Here is a 24,862-nt window from a genome sequence, read left to right as displayed (position 1 = left end):
TTTATAACATTGGAAATGGATGACATCATTGCACACTGTTCATTGCCTATCCATTGTTCATCTGGGTTACAAGTCATCTATATGGACAATGGCCACACGTATGTAACAGTGATTGTTAGAAATCTTCAGCAGCTAAAACTACTGATTGCTGCTGTATCCATTAAGAAATCATATTTTATAATATAATCATATATAAAAATACTGACCTAACAAGTCACGGGTGGTCTATTTATAAACACATACACACACTATCCATACCAATTATAATTGACTTAGCTTTCGATAAAACACTAGTCTATGGCCATGTTAAAAGAATGGATGAAAATTGGGGGGGGGGGGTAGTAGACATAGAATAGTTGAGGTAACAGTCAGTTCACAGAGGAAAACCAGGAAAGCATGATAAGGGTGGATTTGAAAAAAAAGAGGAATGAATAAAGATTTGGTTAGTTTGGAAATTTTTTGTAGATGTCCATCACATACTAGTATGTAAGAAACTGATGAGGATGATGTTTGGTGGAATTTATGATACATACCAACACCAAGTATTCGATCTCCAAGTCGACTGAAATCAACACTTTCTGATGGGAAATTGCCATAAAGGGAAATGCAGTGAACATGCGTCTTGCTGTAAACCATAGCCTCATCTCCTTCTGCATCAGCCATAAGAAGATGATATCCTAATAGAGTGTCTTCGTTAGAATCCTTTAAAAAAACATTTCAGAAAAAATAAAACACTTATATATACAGGGGTTGGGTAAAATAAAAGAAACCACTTTAAAAAAAAAAAAGAAAAAAAAATCGACAAAATTTATTTTAATATGATATAGGTCCACCTTTTGCGCCAATTACAGCCTCAATTCTCTGAGGTATTGATTCATACAAATTGTGAATTGTTTCTAAAGGAATTTTATTCCATTCTTCAGCTAAAACATCCTCCAATTCTCTTAGAGAAGATGGCAACGGAAATCGATTTCTTACTTGAATCTCCAAAATCGACCATAAATGTTAAATAATATTGAGACCTGCGGATTGTGGTGGCCAAATCAGATGCACAACTACATTGGAATGCTCTTCGTGCCAATCTTTAATAATTCTAACTATATGGATTGGGGTATTATCACCTTGAAAGATGGCGTTCCCCTCCAGAAACAGTTCTTGAACCATAGGATGAACTTGATCACCCAAAATCCCTAAATAGTCTCGACTGTTAATTCTTCCCTGAAGAGTAACCATAGATCCAGCGGATTTCCAAGAAATAGCACCCCAAATCATCACAGATCTCCCACCATGCTTTACTTTTGAGAGAAAGCAGTCTGGATAAAATGCTTCTTTTGGCTGTCTCCAAACCTCGACTTGGCCAGTGGTCGGAAATAAAGAAAACAATGATTCGTCAGAGAAAATCACATTTTTCCACTGCTCGGCGACCAACTTTGGAGGTTTTTACACCACTCTAATCACTTTGAAACATTTGTCTTTGAGAGCAGAGGTTTTCTAATTGCAGCTTTTCCATAAAATCCAGATTTGCGCAGCTCTCAAACAGTTTTTGTGGAAACTGGGTCCTCTAAGTGTTTGAGCTCTGCAGTGATTTTAGGAGCCGTGGTCTTGCGATCTTCTCTAACAATCCGCTTAAGAGTCTGACAAGCTCTTTAAAACAGGTTCATCTTTTGACCAGACTTGTGCTTTTCTGAGGACGTTTTTCCTTCTCTTTTAAAAGCAGTCATTACTTTTGAGACAGTGCTTCTTGAAACGCTAAGCATTTGTGCAGTTTCTGTTACATTAGCACCTGCCACACGAGCTCCAACAATTTGGCCTCTTTGGAAGGCCATAAGGTTTGCCAATTTTTATAGGAAAAGCTTTTGATATCTTTAAATATCCATAAACAATTTTAATTTAGCATATCATATGACATAAATAATAAACAAAAAAGCATTAAAATATGTCAAGATTTGATTGTTTAAAAACATGTTCAAATATCGATGCCAAAAATGTTAGAAGTTTCTCTTATTTTGTCCAATCCCTATATATATATATATATATATATATATATACATACATAAATACATACATACACACAATTGTTGGTTCTTCATTATTGTAGCACAATTCAAAAATTGAAATATTGAATTTCAAGTGAAGCCAATTGTCTCTACTTAATTGCCATGTCGCAGTAATGAACATATCCAAAAATTATGAAAAACAATAAGGTCGAAAATTAATTATTAATAAAAATAGTTTTTGAAGACAATTAGCAAAAATTAAGTTTGACTAAATTGGATAAAGATTTTCAGTTTTCAGAAAAGATCTACCTCTCTTTTGTTTAGGATCTTCAAGGTAATAATCGAAATAACGCCTTTTCAAGGCAATAGTCAAAATTCACGGACTTCTCAAACCTGTGCGAACTCAAATTTTAGGTGAGGAAGTTGATGTCTTCAGACAACCTGATCTAGTAACATCAGTAACATTTGAGGAACCATCCACACGTGCAATGACAGTTTTGTAACGAGACAAACTACACAAAACAACTCAAACAATGCACTCTAAATATTTGAACGTGAACAGCCATGACAATTTTATTACATAAATTTGTCTATATATAAAAGTTAATCATTGAAAATTATTAACAAATGTCATTTTTACAGAAGACATTCCTAAGAAATTCTTTGATAAGTAAAATAAAAACCAATCTTCTAACAATTTTACTGCATTACCGATTCTTGCCCAGAATTTCCCCCATATTAACAAACTAAAATTTAAAAAATCTGATGTACATACCCATTACAGAAAGAAAATATTGTATACTAAAAATCATGTAAATTGATCAAGTAGTTTTATTTTCATAAAGAAAATCATTTTTAAGTGATTAATGGGAATTTGCAAATATTACAACATAAATCTTGCAAGTTTGAATGAATGAGTTCTCTCCCTTTGTTTTGTTTTTTTTATTTTTTAGATTTTCAAAATTGCAGACGAGATGGCTACTCTTGAATTACTCATAAAATCTTATTTCCTTCAAAAATAAAACTACTTGATAAATTCACATAATTTTTAGAATATGATATTTTCATTTCATCACGGCTATATACATCATACATAATTTTTTTTATTTCTTTTTAATGTAGGGGTAATTTTGGACAAGAACCTACTTACCTTACCTTTTCCTCAAGGAGAGCTAAAACACAAGAGATGGTAAAAGACACTCATACCTGCCAAGTCTCAACATGTTCAAGAACTATAATGGTCTTTAAATCCACATCGGCAGTCAAGTCTTGAAGATCTATCACACCTAGAAAAAAAAAATTATAAAGTAAGTTAAAAATACTTACACAACTTCGGAACCACGGAAAAAAAAAAAAAAAAAAAAAAAAGAAAAATTTTAAAAGGGTCCAAGATAATTAAAAAATAAATAAATAAATAATACCACGGAAAAAAAAAAACATCACACAATCACAGAAATGCGAACAAAAAATTTTTGAACACACACACACACACACAGAAAACTAAAGTTTACAAGAAAATATTAAAAAAGAAAAAAGAAAGGCCGATATGCCATAATGAATGATAAAAGAGATACGGTCAGTTCAAAAAAAAAAAAAAACTATCCACGAATATTTCATTCATAAATAAAATAAAAACAAATAGAAAATAGGACAGTTGTCATTCATAAAAATGTGTGTTAATGTCTGAATTGTTTAGAGAAACTGTCAATCATAATAAATAACAATTTAGTGTCAAAAGTCGAAAGTACATTTAAAATTCTCGAGTATTAAAAGGAAGAATGAATAAATAAATAAAATATACTATAGAAAAAAGAAAGATGCAGAAATGAAAATCAAATTTATGCATTGTGTATAATTTTCGGCTTTTTAGTGTGTTTTAATTGTTCTGGTCTTTGAAAAAGGGACAATTTTTTGTTTTGCGTCAACGGACTTTTGAAATGTATAATGTAACAAATTTTTATTATTTTTTTTTTGTGTTTTGTTGCAAAATGTTTAAATGTATTAAGGTATTTTCTTTTGAAAATGTGTTTTAAACAATATTGTAAATTTATACTTAATGTAAATGTTATTGATTTTCACAGCAAGAATTCAACGTCATCAGTAAATATACATTAGATTTAAACAGTCTAGGAGAAAATAAAACTAGTTAAGACGTATGGTTGGCTTACAGATTCAGTTAGAGTTTTAGAAGGGGGACAAGAATTAAAATTACGTAAACGGGTATTTAGAGAGTTTTTAGATGTGATAAGCCGTAAGAAAGATGTTTTTTTTAGCATTTGGTTTTTGTTTTTTAGAGATCCTATAATTTTTTTCCAAGAAAAGTGACATGGTAGGGATTGATAAGCACAAGATGTGCCCCTATTCGAAAAATTTGGGAACCTGGTTAATTAAGTGCTTAAAATAAGCTGGTTGCACGTAACGACTCCAAGCAAGTGGTAAGACTTGGCTTAATTAATAAACAGGCGTTGGAAAGAATACGAAAATTCTTAAGGGGACCAGTAAACCGATGATAGGTAGTTCTGAGGCAATCACATATAGCTTAATGAAGTAAGAGACAGGCAAAAATATGCCGTAGATTACGTAAGAAAGATATAACCTTGTATTTTTTTTTAGAGACGCATGAATGTGGGATATATCTGCTGGATCTTGGAAGCTCTGGTGAGAGAAAAGAAAAATCACAAAAAAATCGGGCAATTAGATAGAATTTAGGCGCAATTAAGGTGTTGTGGCGCAAAAGGTGTTAGTTAGTTAGGGGTGATATTTCTAAATCCTCGTCGAAGTTTCAAGAATCCAAGCAAGGAAATCCGAGTGAATCCGTATGAGAGAAAAAAAGGTATATCTTGATAGTTAAAGCCAACCAAGAAGATTGGTTATGAGCTTTGGTATGTCCCGTATAAGATAGTTATAGAATAAAAAACAAAGCCATACTTGATAAGACTAACCATGCAGAAAGAGACGATCAGGACACTTTTGGGACGAAGGGAGTCGTCCATTTTGAGGGAAGTGGAAACCTCTAGTCTGCGGCATATGGGTGGCTGGAAAGTAGCTGATGTGAATCATAGGTAAAGACCCTACACCCAAAAAGTAAATGCCAAGAAGATCAGAAAGGTTCTGATCTTATAAAAATATAATAATTGTGAAGTCGGCCGAGGAGGGCTGACTGAAAGAGATTTTTTTTTTAGCCTGATCTTTCTTAGCTGTGTGGTTGTGTAAATGTAGAAGAAAAAAAAAATGTACTAAATTTAAAAATGCATACATTTTTTTTTTGTGAAATATGGAAGGTAGGGATGTTACATGATAAGCGCTGTCCCCTTTTCATGTAAGTATAAAAAAAGAGAGATTCAGTTAAAATGAAATAGAATAGACGAAATTCGAACCTCGTAAATTAGGTTTAGAAATAGATTACGAGAGAGAATTAGAAAATGGAATGTAAAACAAACCATTGTTTAGCTTAGAGATAAAATAGTTTCAAGAAAAGAATGTGCGTTGACAAGTCTGTTATGAAAAATTCAATTGAGGAATGCAACTATACAAGATAATTTAATAAACATGTTTTTAACATATTGGAAAAATAGGTTATTGGGAATATAGGTTAAAATTCCTTTTGTAAACAAAGGAAAAAGTTTTGGACACGCATGTCCAGAACACGTGAAAGAAGACACATGTTTTAACATGTGTATGACGTCATGGAAAATGGGAAGTTCTAGATATAGTTAGAAAACTTTAGAGTTAAGCAAGGAGAACTGGGAGAGTCAGAGAGAGTCTGAGGACGACAGACGACAGTCCAGACATGGACATTCGAACGTCTAGAAGCGAGACGGTCACTTTTGAAAAATAATATGTGAAGCTTTGAATTCTTGACTCAGAAAACCACGGCCGGTCGTGAGAAGAAATAAACCCATCATGTGTTTTTATAAACGTCGTCTTTGTGTTGTAATTCTACCAAAAGGTAAAGTGAAAATTGTTATTATATGTCTATATATCTGTGTTATAAAATGTCTTGACATACACATCTTACATACACAATATGAACACTAAGACTGTCTACACAATGTCTCAACACTATCTCCTCACTCAAAGAGCTTCTATTACAAATCTAAGTATGAACATTTTAATATATATGAATCTTTATAACACGAACAATCTCTCAAACAACATCCTTCACAACATCCCTCTTAATAAAATTCTCTCTCTCTCTAAGACTCTCTTTTAATGAAACCCCCATATAACATATTTAATAAAAAAATATATATTTATAAAAGTGGCATTATCTGGCTATGTGTGGAATGGTCTATCAAACTACTCTATCCATTTTTGGTCTACAGATTTGAAACTTGATATATAAAGGAGTCGGACCTGTAGAATAAATTCAATTTGGTTTTTAATTGGTAAAAATAAGACTAAGGTGTCAAAATTTTGAAAAATTTGAATTTGGCAGGTGTAAATTGACTAAACCTGTATCTTCTATGCATGCGCAAATATACATTTATATGTTTAAGTCAGTTAATTTGATAAGCTTCGATACGCACATTATCTTAGCTCAAATGGTATCGAATAACACTGGAGAGCTAAATGTTTTATTGTTGGTTCTAGTTGATGGCACTCAATCATTTTATTTTTTTCTTTTAAACTTTTGAAATCACTACTGGGTACAACATAATAATCAATAGAGAATGGGTTCTATAATAATAATTATAACATCTGCATAAATTAAAACATATTTAAATGTATTTTATGACCGGGTAACACTGAGCGGCCTACAAACAGAATCTGTTGATGTAGATTAGTTAAAATAAAATACAGTGTTTTACTGACATCTTATTTTCATTAAAAAAAAAAATATATATATATATTCAAAGAACTTTTTCTAAAAACTTCAACTTCAATCTCACATGAATTACTAATCAAAGACCAAAAATATGGAACACTGATTCCAACAGTAATAACAACAACAAAGATAGAGAAATTTTTGAAACATTCAATGTTCACTTGGTTGAAATGCTTGATGTGGATTGGATCAAAATACTCAATCTGTTGCATGACAGATCTATTTCTTCTGTATGTACATGCAATCTCTTGCATAACATAAAATTGTAGTTCAGTTGGCAAAAACAGGCATGTCTAAACTGCCGTAGAGATATACACAAGCAATTAAAGCATAATTGCATACACACACATTCACAGCCTTTCTGTTTTCACCAATCTCATTAGCAGGAAGAGACAAATCAATTCCCCTTCTAAAAAGAAGATGCCAAGAACATGCTCTTGTTCTTTGCCAGAAAACGGAAAAACCAGATGGGACCTCAGAAGTCAATATTTTTGTTTTCAGCTGATGTGTACCTACCATATTAAGTCACTTATTATTTCCATGTTTCCGTTAAATAAAGTTGATTTTCTCATGGTGGAGATATTGGTATTTTATTTGGAACTTGGTGACGTCTTTCTCTTATGTAGTCAAGCTAGATCCGTAAGGTAACTACTAACATGGCTGACTAAATAAAATGGCTATCTCCCATCTAAACATTCAATTCACAACAATAATCTAACTATAGTTGTCTATACTGGATTTCAACCAATTGGAAACAGTCACCTTCTGGAGCCGGGCACCTGTTTGCATTAATTATAAAAGTGAGCGCAGAATCGGAGCTAATAAGAGACAACTTGCCATTTGAATCTATCTACTACACATTTTGGCACACAAACTCTGCATTAGACTGGCTACTGGTATTAATAAAATAACATAATTCAGCTTTGAACTTAACATAAAGCTTTCATATAGATCTAAGAAGATTGCTCAAACCTTTTCATTTCTTAACTCATTACTTTTATTTGTTCAAGATGTAAATAAATGATATACGATACATCATTACTTTTGATAACTTTTCCACTACAAGAGTCATAGAAAAATGTTCTTGAACTACATAAAGAATAGTAAAATATTTGTTGCCTTTCTAATCTTGTAGATTTAAGGAACATATATAGATTATTAATATATGAAAGACCAAAACATTTAATACTGTTACATAGTCATATCAAACCTTTGTGTCTCTACAAAATGTTATATAAACAGGTTTGTGTCCTTTCATGTATGTATAAAATTGCTTACTATTACATACCAGACGTAAACGTGTACATAATATATGCACAGTAGTCATAATGCTGAATATAACGTCTATGTAACATTTTGTGTGTCAACGTATAAATGCGAGGTGTGTCAGTATGAGTTTAACACAAAAAACAGTCCATAGTAAATGGGACGAATAAATGTTAATCAGAGACAGTTCTTTAACGGGCTTCTAATTCCAATTCATATACATTTTGTTTTATCCTTAATTTCCTTCGTGGCGGCACTCGTCTTGGAGACGCTGGAAATAAGGACCTTTTCAATTTTGATGCACTCTGCAGTTAACACAAGACAACTTCTTGTTAAAATTTAAATCTAGCTGTTATTTCTGTTCCACATATGCATGTCGGGTTGAGTTGAGTTGCACCACCAAGTTCTCCTTGCTAATTTTTACATCATGGGCTGTAAACATCCTCTTGACTTTCAAGAAAATGATGCTAATGCCAAGCAAAGATTGTCGTAACTAAAACAAACTACCGATTCGATCAGTTTTTAACCTAATATCATAAAATATTTCTTTGTCCCTCAAACTCCAATTGTGTCATTCACATTTTTAAGTGAGGCCAACCTTTGTTGTCTCAACTTTTTGTTAGTGTTCAATTCGGTCAGATTATTATTGTTTACAATTTCACTATTGTCAAATATTTACTATTTTTCCAAACTATTTTATTCTCCAATATTTCAAGCTTAAATGTGCAAACTCAATTAACCTACTCGCTAGCTAATTTTAGGGCCCTAATCTGTTACAATACTAGCAGATTTCCCCAGTGTTATCTGGTTATAAAAATACTGACCACAAGAAAACACAAAGAAAGGTATAAATCTCCTTATGCTGCTCATTTGTGGATTAAATACTACAACTAGTAATATTGTAATAATTATTTTACAAAAGGAAAACATTTATTTAGAAAAAATAAAATGACTAAAGATTGATACCAGATTAAACAATATAAAATGGACCGAGGGACACATACATATATTGTTATTTCACTCTTTGTCTTTAAAAGGCCACCATTTTCCCATGCATGGAATATTGTTGTCACATATAGGCTGGTTCATCTATCAATCTTTCTCTCTTTTAGGGTTCACAAAAAGAATCTCAAATCTAATACGTTTCACACCATTGACCAAGCTCCAACTTCTGTCCCATCGCCACAATGTTGCATCCTTGTGCCTGTTTTACAAGTACTTTAATGGAATATGCTCTGATGAACTCATAGCATTTATTGCCCCCACCTCGACATACATGCCCACAACTAATCTAACAAACAGCAAAATCCCACCTCTTCATGCTTCAGGTCCCTAGATATCAGAATTCCTTTTTTGGAATTTCTCTGCATTTCTTGCTTCTCTGACTTTACTAACTTACAGAAGTCTACATGTAATGTGAACAGGCATATCGCTACTCAACTCCCCACAGTTCTCTGCTAGACATCATCCTAAAAGTCCCCTATGTCCAATTAACAATATGCCTTCTCCAAGGTGAAAAAGAATTATATATGTCAAAATGTATATGGGTCAGGGTTCATACTCTTAGGTCTAACTATACGAGTTGTGAAACAATGAAACGGCAATCTGTGGATAACTAGATATGACAGAAACCAGTGGTCTTATGTGACATATTTGCAGCAAAATTCATGAAATTAAATTAAGGCTACTGCTCCAGTCAGACATTGCAATCTTGTACAGATGACCTTCTTCTGTAAAGAAGTGGCAACCACTATGTATACATGCACACTCATAAAACTTACCAATTGCATAATAAACTGTATTTCCCACCTCAGCATTCATTGCAGCAGCCAAAATAACAACACCGCCACTGAAATAATAAAATAAAATATATATAACATAAAACTTAACTTTTCAAGTTGATATTTTTTAATAAAAAGAAAATCACATCACTGAAGAGCGTTTTTTTTTATGTAGAATATGATGGCATGCACTGACATTATTCTGCATGTATTTGAAAAGATAATAGTTTTCTCAAAGTTTGCTTTTCAGTTTCAATTGATAATCAAGAGAAAAAGAGACATTAAAAGTTTGTATTTTTTGCTCATTTGGATTACTGCTCTCTTCTTGGATATTATTCTGACAACGTTTCAGCCAATGTAACCAACTTTCTTTCAAATTCAAGAATTTGTACAAAATTTTGAAGGGGCTCCTTTTATTTAATTTACAAGAGTAGCTTGTTCACATTCTGTCAACTATAACTAGGTAAAAGTCTTTAGTAATTTCTGATTATATCAGTGCTGTTTGCACAAATTTCACAAATCAGTTTTCGACTTTTGTTAAATAAAAGTTTTTGTTTATGTAATTTCATATCAACTCTTTACACGGTTATTTAATGTTGAAAACACAAACTATTGTAAGTGATTTATTTCACAGTATTATTTGAATAATAGTTCTCATTTTATCCTTAACTTGGGGGAGTATTGCAAGTTCATACCTTTTTCAATAATGATGGTTTTTATTTTGACATGACTAGAAAAATTTATTAAGGCAGATTTCAAAAACTTTTATTTATGATTTTGGAATAAATTTGTTGGTAGAACATTAAGAAGTTCAAAATAGTTAAAAAAAAAAAAAAAAAAAAAAAAACTAAAAAATTTCATATTGATATTATACTAATCGTATACTTTTTTTTTTAGAGGAAGGGGGGGGGGTGCTTCTTCATTATTTGTGCAACACTCAAAAATCCAAATATTGATTTCAAGTAAAATTTATGGTATCTACTTATGTAATGTCACAAAAACAAACAAAAATAAATAAATCCAACTTGGCTTTTCTTTTTTAAACTTAAGTCATTTATTACTGTTTTTCTTTCTCCCCATCTCGACACCAGCTTAAAAGTTTCACTTCTGCTCCACTACACGTGGTATGCATTTCTTTTTCGTCCGACCGCACGCTGGCCACAGCCAGCCCATTCTCATCTTCACTTTACATGATGTCTCCTTCGGCATCAACTTTGTTTCTCACCGACCACCGAGTGCCCTTTTTTCTTTTTCTTCAGACGCAAATCCAAGCACACTTGCCAATTTGCATATGCATTTAAATGCTGCTCCTGCTGCTAATACAATCGCTTGCTATTCATCCTTCGGCTGCTGCTGCTGCTGGTATTTTCATACGCGCTCATATGCAATCTGTTACTCTTAATTTTCACGTCACAATAATGAACATATCCAAAAATTACGAAAAACAATAAGATAGAAAATTAATTATTAACGAAAAGTTCTCAAAGACAATTAGCAAAAATTGAATTTTACTAAATTGGCCCAAGATTTTCAAAGTTTTCAGAAAATAATTACCTCAAGTTATGAGTTGAACTCTCCATTTTCTCTTGAGCAAAACTCAATTTTCATTAAATGTATTCGAAAAATATTCATTAATAATTAATTTTCAACTTTATCGTTTTTCATAATTTTTGGATATGTTCATTACTGTGACATGACTTAAGTAGATACTATTGGTTTTACTTGACATTTAATATTTCAATTTTTGTTCTAATACCCATTATGTTATTATGATACCCCCCTCCCTACCCAATAAAAAAAAGATGCTTGATAGACTTACGATGTCAGCTGCATATCTAAAAGCCAGGTGGTCAACTGTGGGAGTCTTGCAACATCTTGATTCTATAAAAAAAAAGAAAAGGCAAAAATTATACAAGCAAACAAACAAAATGTCATGAGATCTAAACAACACCATTCGCTTTTCTCTAAAATTACAATCGGTACTATTTTAGAATTACACTTATTTCGAAAAACCAATTCACAGAAAATTAAGAAAAATCTTTACGATGTATGTACTCGCCAGGGACGGAAGAGGTCATATTCCAAAATTCACATAAATTGATCAAGTAATTTTTTTTTTTATTTAAGAAAATCAAATTTTATGATGTGTTAAAAGGGAGAGCAACCAGTCACCATATTTGTTTAGGATGCATTTAAATTAAAGGACAGACAACTTAATTCAATTAATGAGATTTACCTATTTTTCTATAAGAGGTCATCAATGGCTGCTAAAAATACTTAACTGTTAAAAATTGTTAAATTTGATTTACTTCATAAAAAAAGGATCAATTTATGTGATTTTTTTTGAATATCACACCCTTTTTCTGTGACGAATATGCATACCATAAAGTTGTTTTTGTATATTTTTTTTTTTTAAAGTGTAATTTTAAATATGCACTTCATAATCTAACTGTATTAGATATGAGACAAGTGGTGAGAAGAGAAGAATGCTATCAACACAAAAGTCTAATAATTTGAAGATTGTGTACTCAATCACTGTTTACATGCAATGCATTTTCATTTTATCTTCAATCACACCCAAAAAATAAGCTTTAATAGCATATACACACATCAAGGTTAAAGACGGCAAAATGCTTTGTGGAAATAATTGGAAACAATTAAAAAATATTGAAACTAAGAATGTTTTGCATAATAATGTTACATAATTTCTTCCAATTTAATGCACATTACATAGACTAATGATAAATAAATGTAATTAAAAAATATTTACCTTCACAATCTTCATAAAAGAATCTCAAATCTAGTAAGTCGCGCACTATCAACCAAGCTCCAACTTCTGTCCCATCGCTGCAGTGCTCTCTGAACGTACATATTCCCGACTAACCTGACAAACAGCAACCCCCTCACTGTTGAGGTCTATAGATAATGGAAAGCCTTTCTCTCAAACTGCTAAATTTTGGAATTCCCTCCCTGCTTCTCTGACTCTACTAACCTGCAGAAGTTTAAATGTAATGTGAACAGACATCTAGCTACTCAACTCCCCAAAGTCTCCTGTTAGAAATGGTCCCAAATAGTAACCTTTTACATTCCAAGTGGTAATGTGGACTGTTTGCAGGGTAAAAAAGTAAAAAAGAAATAAAAATCAATTTATAAACTAATGTACAATGTTCCAATGTTATGTTGATCTACATAGTCAGAGGTCGTCTAGTCGCATATATATAACATGTACACACAGATGAAAGAAAATCTGCCTGTTCGATAACTACTCACAGGTTATTTGGAGCTACTGACATAACATTTGATCATAAGCTTGAAATTTTCAGGATTATACCCCAATGATACAAAGACACATCCTTTCCAAAGTAAATTCACTTCTCAAAGTTTATCTCAGATAGTCAAATCGTTGAATCAGCTTCTTCAGTTCTTGCCTGCAATTTTCTCTATATTAAAAAGCACAAATGAATAAAAAATGTATGATGTACATACCCATGACGAAATGAACATATACAGTACAACCCCGGGATACGGCATTAAAAATTAGTAACAAAATGCAGGCTCCTTCAGTCTTTGAAAGACTATGGATACCCACGAAGGGGTGCCTGCGCATGAAATTTTTGTAGCAAGAGGTGCAATCTCCAACCACACCTCTTCTGAGTCAACATTGTTAAATACCAGTGGCAAGTGAAGAGTATGTACAGGCCGACTGGAAACAAATACCAAGATAAGCGGAGAGCACATACAGCGCCTCCCAAATGGTCATTCATCTGATACTAATCAGATTCAACGTTGCTTAACTTTGATGACCTGACGAGAACCGGTATGTCAATGCGATTATGCCATATAACAAAATACAGTACAGTACATAATACACATGTATATAATCAAATAACATTATAAATAACATCATAAGGCGGGGCAAATACTGTAACCAGGGTCTGGAAAGACATTGTATTTCACATCGTAACCTGAAAATAATATATCCTAGGACCACCATATCCCAGGGTTCTACTGTATTCCAAAAATCATGTAAATTGATCAAGTAGTTTTTGTTTTTTAAACTAGCAAGGGGCACCTAACCATGTCAAATCGTAAAATATGCTTATATTCATACAGATTTTGTATTTATTATTACAGAGACAATTCTCTATTATATATATATATATATATATATATATATATATATATATATATGATAGATAGAGTATTGTACCTAATATATAGTACTGATTTGAATAATTAAAAAAAAAAAAAAATGACTTGTGTGCTATCAGTATCAAAATCAAAACATTTAGCACTTCAGTTGCCTTCCCTAACATTTGAGCTATCGCCTAATAGATAACAAAGATTTAAAATTAAATCACTTCAAGCTACGAATGGAATTTGCATATGCACAAAAGTAATATAAATATGTTAGCAAATTGAAATGAACATTTTGCATTTCAATTTGTCAACATATTTCTGTATGCATTATCCATTCATTCAAACAAAGATTTTATTTGTTATAAAACATCCTTGGTGTATGATTACTATTTCCTGCTAATTTCAGTGTCATGTGATCTGTAGTTTAAGAGTTTATTGGTTAAATCTTTTCACAGACACACATACATATATTTTATTTATATAGATAAGAAAATCATTTTTAAGTGATTAATAGGAATTCGTAGGCAATTACAACATAAATCTATTCAGTATGAATTATTGTTGAGCTATCTTGCTTTATTTCTTGAAATTTATTTTCAAGATGGCAAGACAGTCACTCCTTTGATACTCATAAAATTTGATTTGCTTATCTATAAAAGTGAACGTATCTGTGTGTCTGTGTGTGTACATTTCCCTATGTAATAACTGTCAATTTTAAGTCTACAGACTCAAAATTTGATATACAGGGTACTGAAATTTGGGAAAATCTTTGTAATCTGTTTTCGGCCAGAAATTTGGCTGTTAAGGGGTCAAAGTTAAACGATTTGGCCTTTGAGAACTCTACCAAACTACTCCATCAATTTTGGGTCTAAACACTTGAAATTTTAGATATACGTTCCTTGGACATGGATCTAACTTAATAACTTGATTTGAGCCCAAAACAATAAATGTTAAGGGGTCATAGTTTTAAAAATTACTCAGACAATTTCTGGTCTAAACATTTGAAATTTTACATAAAGGGTATTCAGAGATTGGACAAACTTTAATTGGTTTGGGTCGAAAATTATTAGTTACCAATATATAAATGTATGTATGTATGTTTGCATGTCTGCCTGAAATTTTCGACAGAGGCGACGGATTTTTACAAGATCAGTATCGTTTTGAAGTTCGACCTTTCAGACAAATATTAAAAAATTGGCTAAAAACATTAATATTTTCATCTTCAATTGGGCACTTTTCTACGTCGCCTTTTTCGCCAATATTTTTGAAAGTCATCCTCTCCTTTCGATTGTCTAGCCTTAATTAAAACCTACATCATTTCTGGTTTGGTGGTGGTCGTAACAGCAAAGACGTCAGGTTTTTTCCCGTTCTTTTCCTCCTTCGGGGTACGGGTTTGAACCTGCCTTCCTACTACTACCACTTTTTTTTTGTTCAACACACACATACACACACACACCTAAACACCCGGGCAACGCCGGGCTGAAATGCTAGTTTAAAAATAAAATTACTTTATCAATGTACGTGATTTTTGGAATATATTTTTGGTTCGTCATGGGTATCATACAGATTTTTCTTTAGTTTTGTTTTTTAATACACAGAGAATTCTGGACAAGAACCGCTTCTTATGTCAAAATAGAGGGATCAAATCTTGTAATGAGTAATAAAATTGAAAAATTGATTAAGCCTTATTATATGTACAAGTTGATAAAATAACATTGATAGGGGCATAAGTTGATAGGTAGGTAATGACAATGATGTTAGTATATAGATAACCGATTTGAAATAACTTACCCAAATCTTTTTAGCAAGATAAGTCCAGAATAATCTTTGAACATTTGATTGATACAACAACTGAAAGAAAAAAAAAAAAAAAAGTTTAAAAGGTCACATTGGATATGAAAATTTAAAACAGAATTAGGAATAGATTTTTTATTTTCATGCAAACAGATTAGCGAATACTGTAAATATAGACTATGTATTTTTTTTTTTTTTTTACATTTTTGCACTTTCAAACTCTTCGGCTTGATATTCATAAGCAACATATTGGAACAAATACATTGAAGACATTGCAAAGGCTGCTGCAAAGAAGGTGGGTTCCCTCTACTGTGCAATAAAATTACTTATACCTGTGTTGCATGTGCCTTTTTTACAAGTGGTTTAATGGAATGTGCTCTAATGAACTTGTTGCACTTATACTCCCTTGGCATATATATCCTGACAAACTTGCTTAGCAACAAAATCCCATTCTTGTAGAGTTCCCTAAATGCCAGAAAAAAAAAAATACCTACTCTAATAGCTTCTTCCCTTAGAATGTTAGACCGGAATTCCCTCCCTGTTACCTGCTTTCCTGACATGCAGAAGTTTAAATGTAAACCAATATCTCGTTCGTCTTCTTGCAGAGTCCCTTGTTAGATATGATCCCAAATAGATCTCTTACATCCAAGTGGCAATATGCCTTGTTTGGGGGTTAATATAAGTAAAAAAACTCAATTTAATGAAAATTAAATTTTTATTTGCATACAATGGTTTTGACCTTCCTCCTAAGACTTGGAGTAATATCTTTTCTCTTCCTGCTGAACAATATGCAAATGAGACTACTGAATCGTGCAAAGTAGCAATTGAAATACATGTTCTCACACAGAAGTTCTATAGCAAACCTCCCTCTCCTTAATGGTTGATTTCAACTTGTGTAGATGTCATTATACAAAGGCAGCATGCATTCCGCAGATTTGTTTGCCATAAGTACTAATAGGCAGAAATTTATAGATGTTAGAAATAATTATAAGAGTGAAATAGCCACAGTCAGGAGAAAGCATACTGGAAAATGCATTGAGTTACAGAAATGAGGAAATATGCCTTGTTTAGGGCAAATTAGAGTACAAAAAAAAAAAAAAAAAAAAAAAAAAAAGAAAAAAGGCTTTTAAATGCAACAAATATTCATACATGAAAGGGTAATGAGTACCATTAACATTTCAAAAGATTGAGAATTTCATAAGATCAAATCTAACCTACTCACCATTTCGGTATTGCCTGAAGATACTGACCATTTTTGCAAGACAGTACCGGAAAGTACATAAAAAAAACGATCTTCACCAGATTCATAACTTTCATCACTTGCTACCAAAGCATGAAGGGCCTAGTGAGACAAATGTAAAAATTTAAACAATAAGGCAGAGATGCTGAAAAAAAAAAAAAAAAAAAAATACATTGATAAAATTTATTTTCATGAAATTAAATCATGCATTAATTTCAAAAAAATTATATATATATATATATATATATATATATATATATATATACACATACACACAAACTTTGGCTTACTGATCAGTTCTACGATAGATTAGCTCTAAGATGGTTGCACAATGAAACCATGACTTGTAAATATAAGTGAAATAATCTAGATATATATCAACTATTTCAGTAAGAGTAATATATATATATATTAGTACATAATTTTGTTGAAATTCAAAGACTTACATTTTTTTCTCTTATACAACCCTTGTTTATTTCATCTTGAATCTCTTCATTACAGCCGTTTCGGTAATGGGATATATATATATATATATATATATTAAAAAGTACACGATAGTGTGGTTTCAACACTAAAAAATCATATCTTTAAAGAATTGGAGCTACCAACATTTACTTTTTTTAAAAAATTTTGTTTAATGTTTTTCATTTTTACATTTATTACACATGTTTGAAATTTGTCTCTTTAGATATTACTAGCAGGCCACCTGGTGTTACCCAGTCGTAAAATATGCTTAATATAATATTTTAATGCATGCAGATTTTGTATTTATTATTGTAGGGTTAATTTCCTATTAATTATTATATTGTACCTAATGTATAGTCGTAATTTCCAAAGTAAAAAAAACATAAAACAAAGACTTGAGTGCCATCAGCTGGAATCAAAACCAAAAAATTTAGCTCTCCAGCCTTATTTGTTACTATCTGTACTTTATCGTTACAGATATAAAAACTTTAAAAAATAATGGTGTAAAATGTATATTTGCATATGTGTAGAAGAGCACTTTAAGTTGACTTGCGCATATCCAAGTGCCAATTTTTTTTCAATTTTGACCTCTTAGCAGTTTTTTTTGTTTACCAGCTAAAGCACAAACTAAATTTGTTCTACGGGTCCAAATACCCTGTTTATCAAGTTTCAAGTCTTGAGACTAAAAACTGACACAGAAGTTTAGTAGATACTAAACTACTAAGGTCACTTTTATATCTCTGTGTGTGTATATATGATGATGATTGCAACGTCTTGTCAGACGAGTGCCACTCCCTCAGACATTTAAAATTCATGAGCCCAAATGCCTGAGAGAGTATCTATACAAAGATGATGTTACAGAGTCTTAGCTTTGTACGACAGCTAAGTCTCTCTCTCGGTTCAAAATGTTGAGATCCAGCAACAAGCAAGAGCAAGATAGCCAACAACAAATTAAACTGCAAACTAGCTTAATGCGGGTACTGGTCTCCCGCTTTGTGGTTTTTTAAATCAGAGATTTGCTTCTCCTAGAAAGGTTGCCTTCACCACGGCTTACGGGAGCCCTCTCCACCCCAATACACATATACACAAATATACACGGTGCTAGTTGGCCGTTGACCCAGAAAAAGAGTTCATTCGCCCTTTGGAAGGTCTTGTTTTTAATCCTTCAGGGAGACTAGCCGCCCTCCTCACCAAACAAGTCTGGTGGGGGAACCAGTTTAGTCGCCGGTGACCCGACCATGAGGCAGGTAGTACTGGGTTACATGGTACCAGTAGCATATGACATGACCTGACATATATATATATATATATATATATATATACCTATATACATACATACATACATACACACACACACATTATATATATATATATATATATATATATATATATATATATATATATATATATATATATTGGTTTTGCAAAGCCTTGTAATTTTGGAAAGAGCATTGTACCTCTGAAAGAATAGTGGCTATATTATAATTGATATAAACACATCATTTAACCAATATGTACAAGTTATAATTTTCCAAAATATTGATCAATGTATGTGAATACTATTTAAGAAATCGATGAAGCTTTCTCCGGATGTATCTTTGATCCAAGATTAGATATATAAATTTTTGCAAAATGACCTACAAAATAGTTTCATATTTTTTCCTTTATGTAGGGTAGCAGGCTAAAGTCAAAAGCTCAATATGATAGCTGCTTAACAGGAATCTATGAAATAATTTGAATTATGTTTGATTCCCAAGAGTGTTTTAAACATACTTTTTATTTAAACAGACCATGCCATGCAAGGAGGCAGGGTCTAGATTTCCTAAGATAAAACATTTTCAATCCTCAACAAGTGTCTTAGCCATATCACATTTTTGGAAAAACTGTCATAAAATACTTGTATATTAAAACAAACTTCCTACTTATTTTGCATTGCTGTCTCTGTTGTTGTTTAGTCATCTTTTGACTCACATGATCATAGGGGATAAAATAATGATAAAAAATGATCACGGTTTCAGATCTTTTATTTTTAGTAAGCTCAGCAATATTGGTATAGATTGAGAGGGTAATTTACGTATATCTATTTGTATATCTATAATTCACTTATCAGGTATGGATCATTAATCAGAACTGACCACTTGGCATGACATTGAATACTTAAGATGGAGAGACAGTTCTACTCTTCACATGTACATCACAATAACATACTATTCCATCAAATCTCATTTTTCCTTACATCCAACCTCATAAAGTAATACTTATTAATAAAAATTGAACAAAAGATTTAGATTTTTGTATGCTTGTATGAACAAGTACTTTTGTTCCATAGTAATATAAAAAAAAAAGAAAAAGTGTCAATCATTAAAACTTACGGCACCCGATGCTTGTGCTGGTGATGACCCAAATATAAAAGAAGACATTTTTCGTGTGATTCCAGCTAACATTCCTTGTGATACTCTAATCATGTGACAGGTTATTGAATTCTGAAAAAAAAAAAAAAAAAAAAAAAAAATCAATCAGGCAGGTTTTATTGGGAGAAAAGTTTTTTCACTCCAGTTTTCATTTTCTTAACGACTCCTGCTTATAGAAACAATTGATACTTTCTGAATGGGTGTCTGCTTGATTTGGTTGTGTTTATGGTATATCAATGCTTTTGGTTGGTTGGCTGTCTTTGTATAATGGCATGTCAACCACTTTCGGGTCATTCAATGCTGAATTGAGTAATTTTTTAAAAAGTTTTTGTTCTTCAAGTTCTTTATATCTTCAAATATTTATCATGGCAATACTTTGATCGTTTTGTAGAAGAAAGATGTTTTTGGTTTTGACTTTGCAGAAAATGATTTAGTTTTACCAAGGGAAAAGAAAAAAAAAACAATAGCATCAATGTTTGGTACATTTTTGGTCATGAAGATACTGGCACTAAAAAATATTACCACTTCAGGTCAAAGTGGACTTGGGAGGAATGGTAACTAAAAGGTCAACTCCACATTCCTCACAATCCACTAAATAAGGCCTCACCATTGGATGTCTTATGGTCATAATCAGGACCAACGCTTTGGAGATTATTTAATGCCAAAAAGCAGTACTTATTGCATATGATTAATTGAATGCAAGTTTCTATTTACTTTACAATTGGGAGGAAAGAGCCTGTGTTTCCATAATTTTTGCAGCAATAATAGTGCAGGACTGAATACAATAGATCCAGTCAGGTGTTGTCGGTTTGGTTGATTGTGAAAATCTATTCAAAAGTGTCTTGTATGATAAAGGGCTTCTATGGAGACCAGGGTTTTTCAATCTCAACCTCACTTCTGATTAGGCATGATGACATTTAATTGTTGAGCTTGTAGGAGAACAATATGAAATAGATAATGAACTCCTCTCCCCATAAGAATAATAAAAATAAAGCAATAGCCACAGAGAAATCAAAGACAATTGAAAGCACTTGGTGCTACTTTATCAGACGGTTTGAAGATAATGGCTTTTTGACATAACATACACCAAACATTAATGTTATTGTTTCTTTTATACATATATTATTTCTTTTTATTGGAATCCTTTGAAATGAGTAATTTATGTATTTATTTTATTTATTTATTTGCAAACTGTTATCCTCATCTTCATGTAGGGTTCCAGGTGAGCATTGTCTGAAGATAGCAGTTTCAATCCTACCCAAAGCAGATCAGAGGTTTAGTTGGGCAAAACGTGGCGAGACGATAACAACTATGGAAGGAAGTAATTACTGGGGATACAGTTATGAGACTCAGCATTCCTATCCCGTCGAGGTTAATCACCTGAAGAAGGACAAAGGATAAGTGGACCAAAATGTGCTAAAACCACAAAAAACTATGAAGATGAGGATAGCAGTCCACAAACAAATACAAAAACAATTTTCTTATACAAAAAAAAAACACCATAAATAAATATTTAAAGATATAAAGAACTTGAAGCATAAAAACTTTTTCTAAAATTACTGGATTCAGTGTTAAATAACCAAAAAGGGTTGATATGCTACAAATCAAAACAACTGAACAAAACAATTGAAAATAACACTGGACTAAACAGTAGACATACTTAAAATTCAAGGCATTAATTCAAACTGTATGAAGAATATTTTATGTTGATATCAAAAAACATTTTTTTTTATATAATTTCTAAAACATTTAAAATATTTAGTTTTTTTAATGATTTTGCATAAAATTTAAAAATAAGTATTTCCATTTAAATAAAATTTTAAATATTCTAATCAAGTGGATCATTTTCATTTTCTACCTGAAACTAATGTAATTGTCAGTTTTTTTTGTTTCACATAAATGTGTAAAAAAAAGAAAATAACATTTGATAAGCCTACATTAAAAAAAATATATGTTAGTATGATTATTGTATAATCATTGATGTAGGATGAATGTAATAATTGATTGAAAGCAAACTTACTTGTCCAGTCACAGGAGTGAGTAAAACAAAAGAACTAGTTGTTGTGGCGAGGATGCATCCATATGGCTGAGATGAAGAGAAAGATAGCATTAGCAGTCAGACATTTTCCAATATAAAAGACTGAGATGGATAGATTATTAATTTAATGATATTAACAACCCAATCTAAAGCAGAAACTAGTTCAACTTTTTAATTGGACAAAATACAATATTAATGTTCTAATATAAGGAGAGAAATTAGGAAAAGATGGTGTCATGTTTGAAAACGTGCAAAATAAAAAGGCATGAAAATTTTAATCTCTTTCTTACAATCAAAAAAAAATGTTTTTTTTACTAATAGTCAACACTTATTAAGGTTAAAAACCACATGATGGCAATGGAAGATGGACAAATTGTTATTTAAATGATGAAGAACATTATGAGAAGATTGAAAATGATGGACTAAAAAAAATTTGATTAAATATAAGGACAATTCATGACAAGTATTTAACATTTGTTTTGAAGACAAGCATGTTGTAGTTTGCAGGGAAGCAAATAGGAAATTCTTGTAAGAAATTGTTCATTGTAAATTGGCTATATTATAAATGGTATAGCCACACAGAAGAAAGGAAGATTCTTTGCAGCTGTGGTAGTAAGATAAATCCTTGCTGTGAATGTCTCACAAGGAGATACCATAGATTGAGATTTGAAAAAATAATTGTGGTCAGTTTTATTTTCACAATTTCTTTAATGTACGATCACTTATTTATGGTAAAATGTGTTTTGGCATTGTTCCGAAATAACTTCTTTTTTTTCTTTTTATACAGGGTGTTCCAAAAGTCTTGAGCACATTTCAAAATAAATGAATAAATTTAGTGAGAGTCTGATGACTTCATTTTTCAACAGGATGGGGCACCACCACACTGGAGCCTCACAGTTAGACAGTAACATTGCCAGACAGATGGATTGGACAATCTGGACAAGATGATCACAAAGGACTGGTCTATGTACCTCCCATTACAATAGACATGAATGAGCTGAAGGCCTGAATAACAGAAGCTGTTGCAACCATGCAAAAATGTGAGATTACAAGCTTTCTAAATATATCAGATGCGTTTTTTATATCCTAAATGTTCTCAAGATATTCTATGTCAAAATATGGCTAAAGCTTTTGAAACACCCTATAAATTTAAAACTTTTTCATGAAAAATAATGTTATAGCAAGCTTTTTTTTTTTTTTTTTTACAAAGGCATCACCACATTATCAAGGCCCAGAGGCCACTCAAGGATAAGGGTTAAAGAGTGTACAGTAGAAATTGGTCAATATAGTAATCATTAGTAATGAAAATTTGGTAAATTTAATAACTTATATGGAACGGCTCATCAAGAACTTATTTACTTTAGACTTGAACACAACCATATTGTAGTCAGCCGGAAAGCAGGAAAACGGAAGACAATTCCACAGGCGTGCAGTTCTAAGAAAGAAGCTTTGTTCATGGAATCTACGTAAAATATCTATCAGGATTAAATATTAATATAGTAAAATCTTTAGTTTCTCCCAACACATACCGATATTACTTGCTTTATATGACTGACAAAACAGATTTTAGTATATCGTTTATAATAAAAAGTTGCAAATCCAGAATTAACCTGTTTAAGAAACAAAATACAGATTTGTTTATAGTGTACGTACCTATCACGGAACGAAAATGTCATATTCCAAAAATCCTGTAAATTGATCAGGTAATTCTTTTTTTATAAACTAAGAAAATCAAATTTTATGAGGAAGTGAGAACCGTATGTTTCGCTCCGCCATATTGCTTTAAAGGTCAAATTCATCAGTGGTTACCTTCCCTTATCAACCTCTCGAGAACTAGAGATCAAAATCACCCTTGTAATAGCTACACTTTACTATTACATCGGTAAAATTCATAAGAATCGATTTTTTTATATAAATATTCATGACGGGTATGTACTTCAGAAAGATTTTTCTTTATTTTTGTTTTTAAATATTATTTGAATTCTGGACTTGTAGCAATAAAAACGCTATTAATCCCAAACGTACAGGGAATAATCTTGCCGACTTTGTCATGCAAAAGTTTAAAACAAAGTACAAAAGCAGTTTGTTTTTGGTTTTATAATATACACTGCGTGTCAAATTATTAACGAGATAACATTTTTTTACCAGTTTCAGAAACTTACCGGTAGTTTCGTATCAAAAGCTTCGGAAACGTTGGCAATGATGAGCTGCGCGTACAGTGAAATTTTCCTACTGTTCCGCGCAATGTAAACAACTTGCCATCTTAATTGATGAATCCACAGTATTGAGGTGTGTCAAATTATTAACAAGGCAGTTTGTTTGGTCAATAAAATTGATCGAAAAGGTGGATTGAGTAGTTCTAAAAAGAGTCCTATTACAGAACAGCTAGCAAAAGTTAAAACTACTCTCGAAATATCGAAAATAATGGGAAGGTACCACCAAACTGTGAAGAACTTTGTCAAGTAGCCTATAAAGGTACGTAAGAGAGCTGATGAAGGTAAATCTAGAGTTGTTTCACGCCGTTCTCTACTCTAAATTAAACGTGAAGTTATTAAGAACCCTGGGCAGATAAATCGAGAAGTCTTTGACCTAGCCGGATTAAAAAATGTCTCAAAAAGTACTCGATGCCGCCTTCTGAAATAAGTGGCGAAGTATGTTAAGCCGTGACAAAGCCTCAATTAAAGCAATATCACATACAAAACCGATAGACATGGGCAGAGTACAACATGAAATGGGCAGAGGATAACATGAAAATGGATTCTTCCAAAGTTTTGTTCACGAATGAAGTTTGTGTCACTCTTGATGGCTCAGATGGTTGGAGCAAGGGATCGGTCCTAGATGGACGACATCGTCATCGGCGTTTAAGGCGCAAACAAGGTGGTGGTGGGATAATGATTTGGTC

General features: G+C 32.0%; 1 protein-coding gene across 1 annotated transcript in view; it reads right to left on the bottom strand.

Moving 5' to 3' along the window:
* The window catches only part of LOC145279643 (nuclear pore complex protein Nup133-like), a 116,258-nt gene that overhangs the window by 68,827 nt on the left and 22,569 nt on the right, over positions 1–24,862 (bottom strand). Inside the window, exons 5-12 of the mRNA XM_080130872.1 lie at positions 21,943–22,008; positions 19,884–19,994; positions 17,029–17,148; positions 15,804–15,863; positions 11,692–11,753; positions 9,873–9,940; positions 3,204–3,283; positions 534–702 (exon numbers count right to left, since the gene is read on the bottom strand). Of these exons, the coding sequence (XP_079986998.1) occupies positions 534–702; positions 3,204–3,283; positions 9,873–9,940; positions 11,692–11,753; positions 15,804–15,863; positions 17,029–17,148; positions 19,884–19,994; positions 21,943–22,008 (736 nt within the window). The remainder of the gene's footprint in view (positions 1–533; positions 703–3,203; positions 3,284–9,872; positions 9,941–11,691; positions 11,754–15,803; positions 15,864–17,028; positions 17,149–19,883; positions 19,995–21,942; positions 22,009–24,862) is intronic.

This window comes from Euprymna scolopes, chromosome 7 (genome assembly GCF_053919585.1).
Source record: "Euprymna scolopes isolate OS-2025 chromosome 7, ASM5391958v1, whole genome shotgun sequence".
NCBI classification, from domain to species: domain Eukaryota; kingdom Metazoa; phylum Mollusca; class Cephalopoda; order Sepiida; family Sepiolidae; genus Euprymna; species Euprymna scolopes.
Note: the sequence above shows the minus strand (reverse complement) of the source record. Positions and strands in the feature narration are given on the sequence as shown.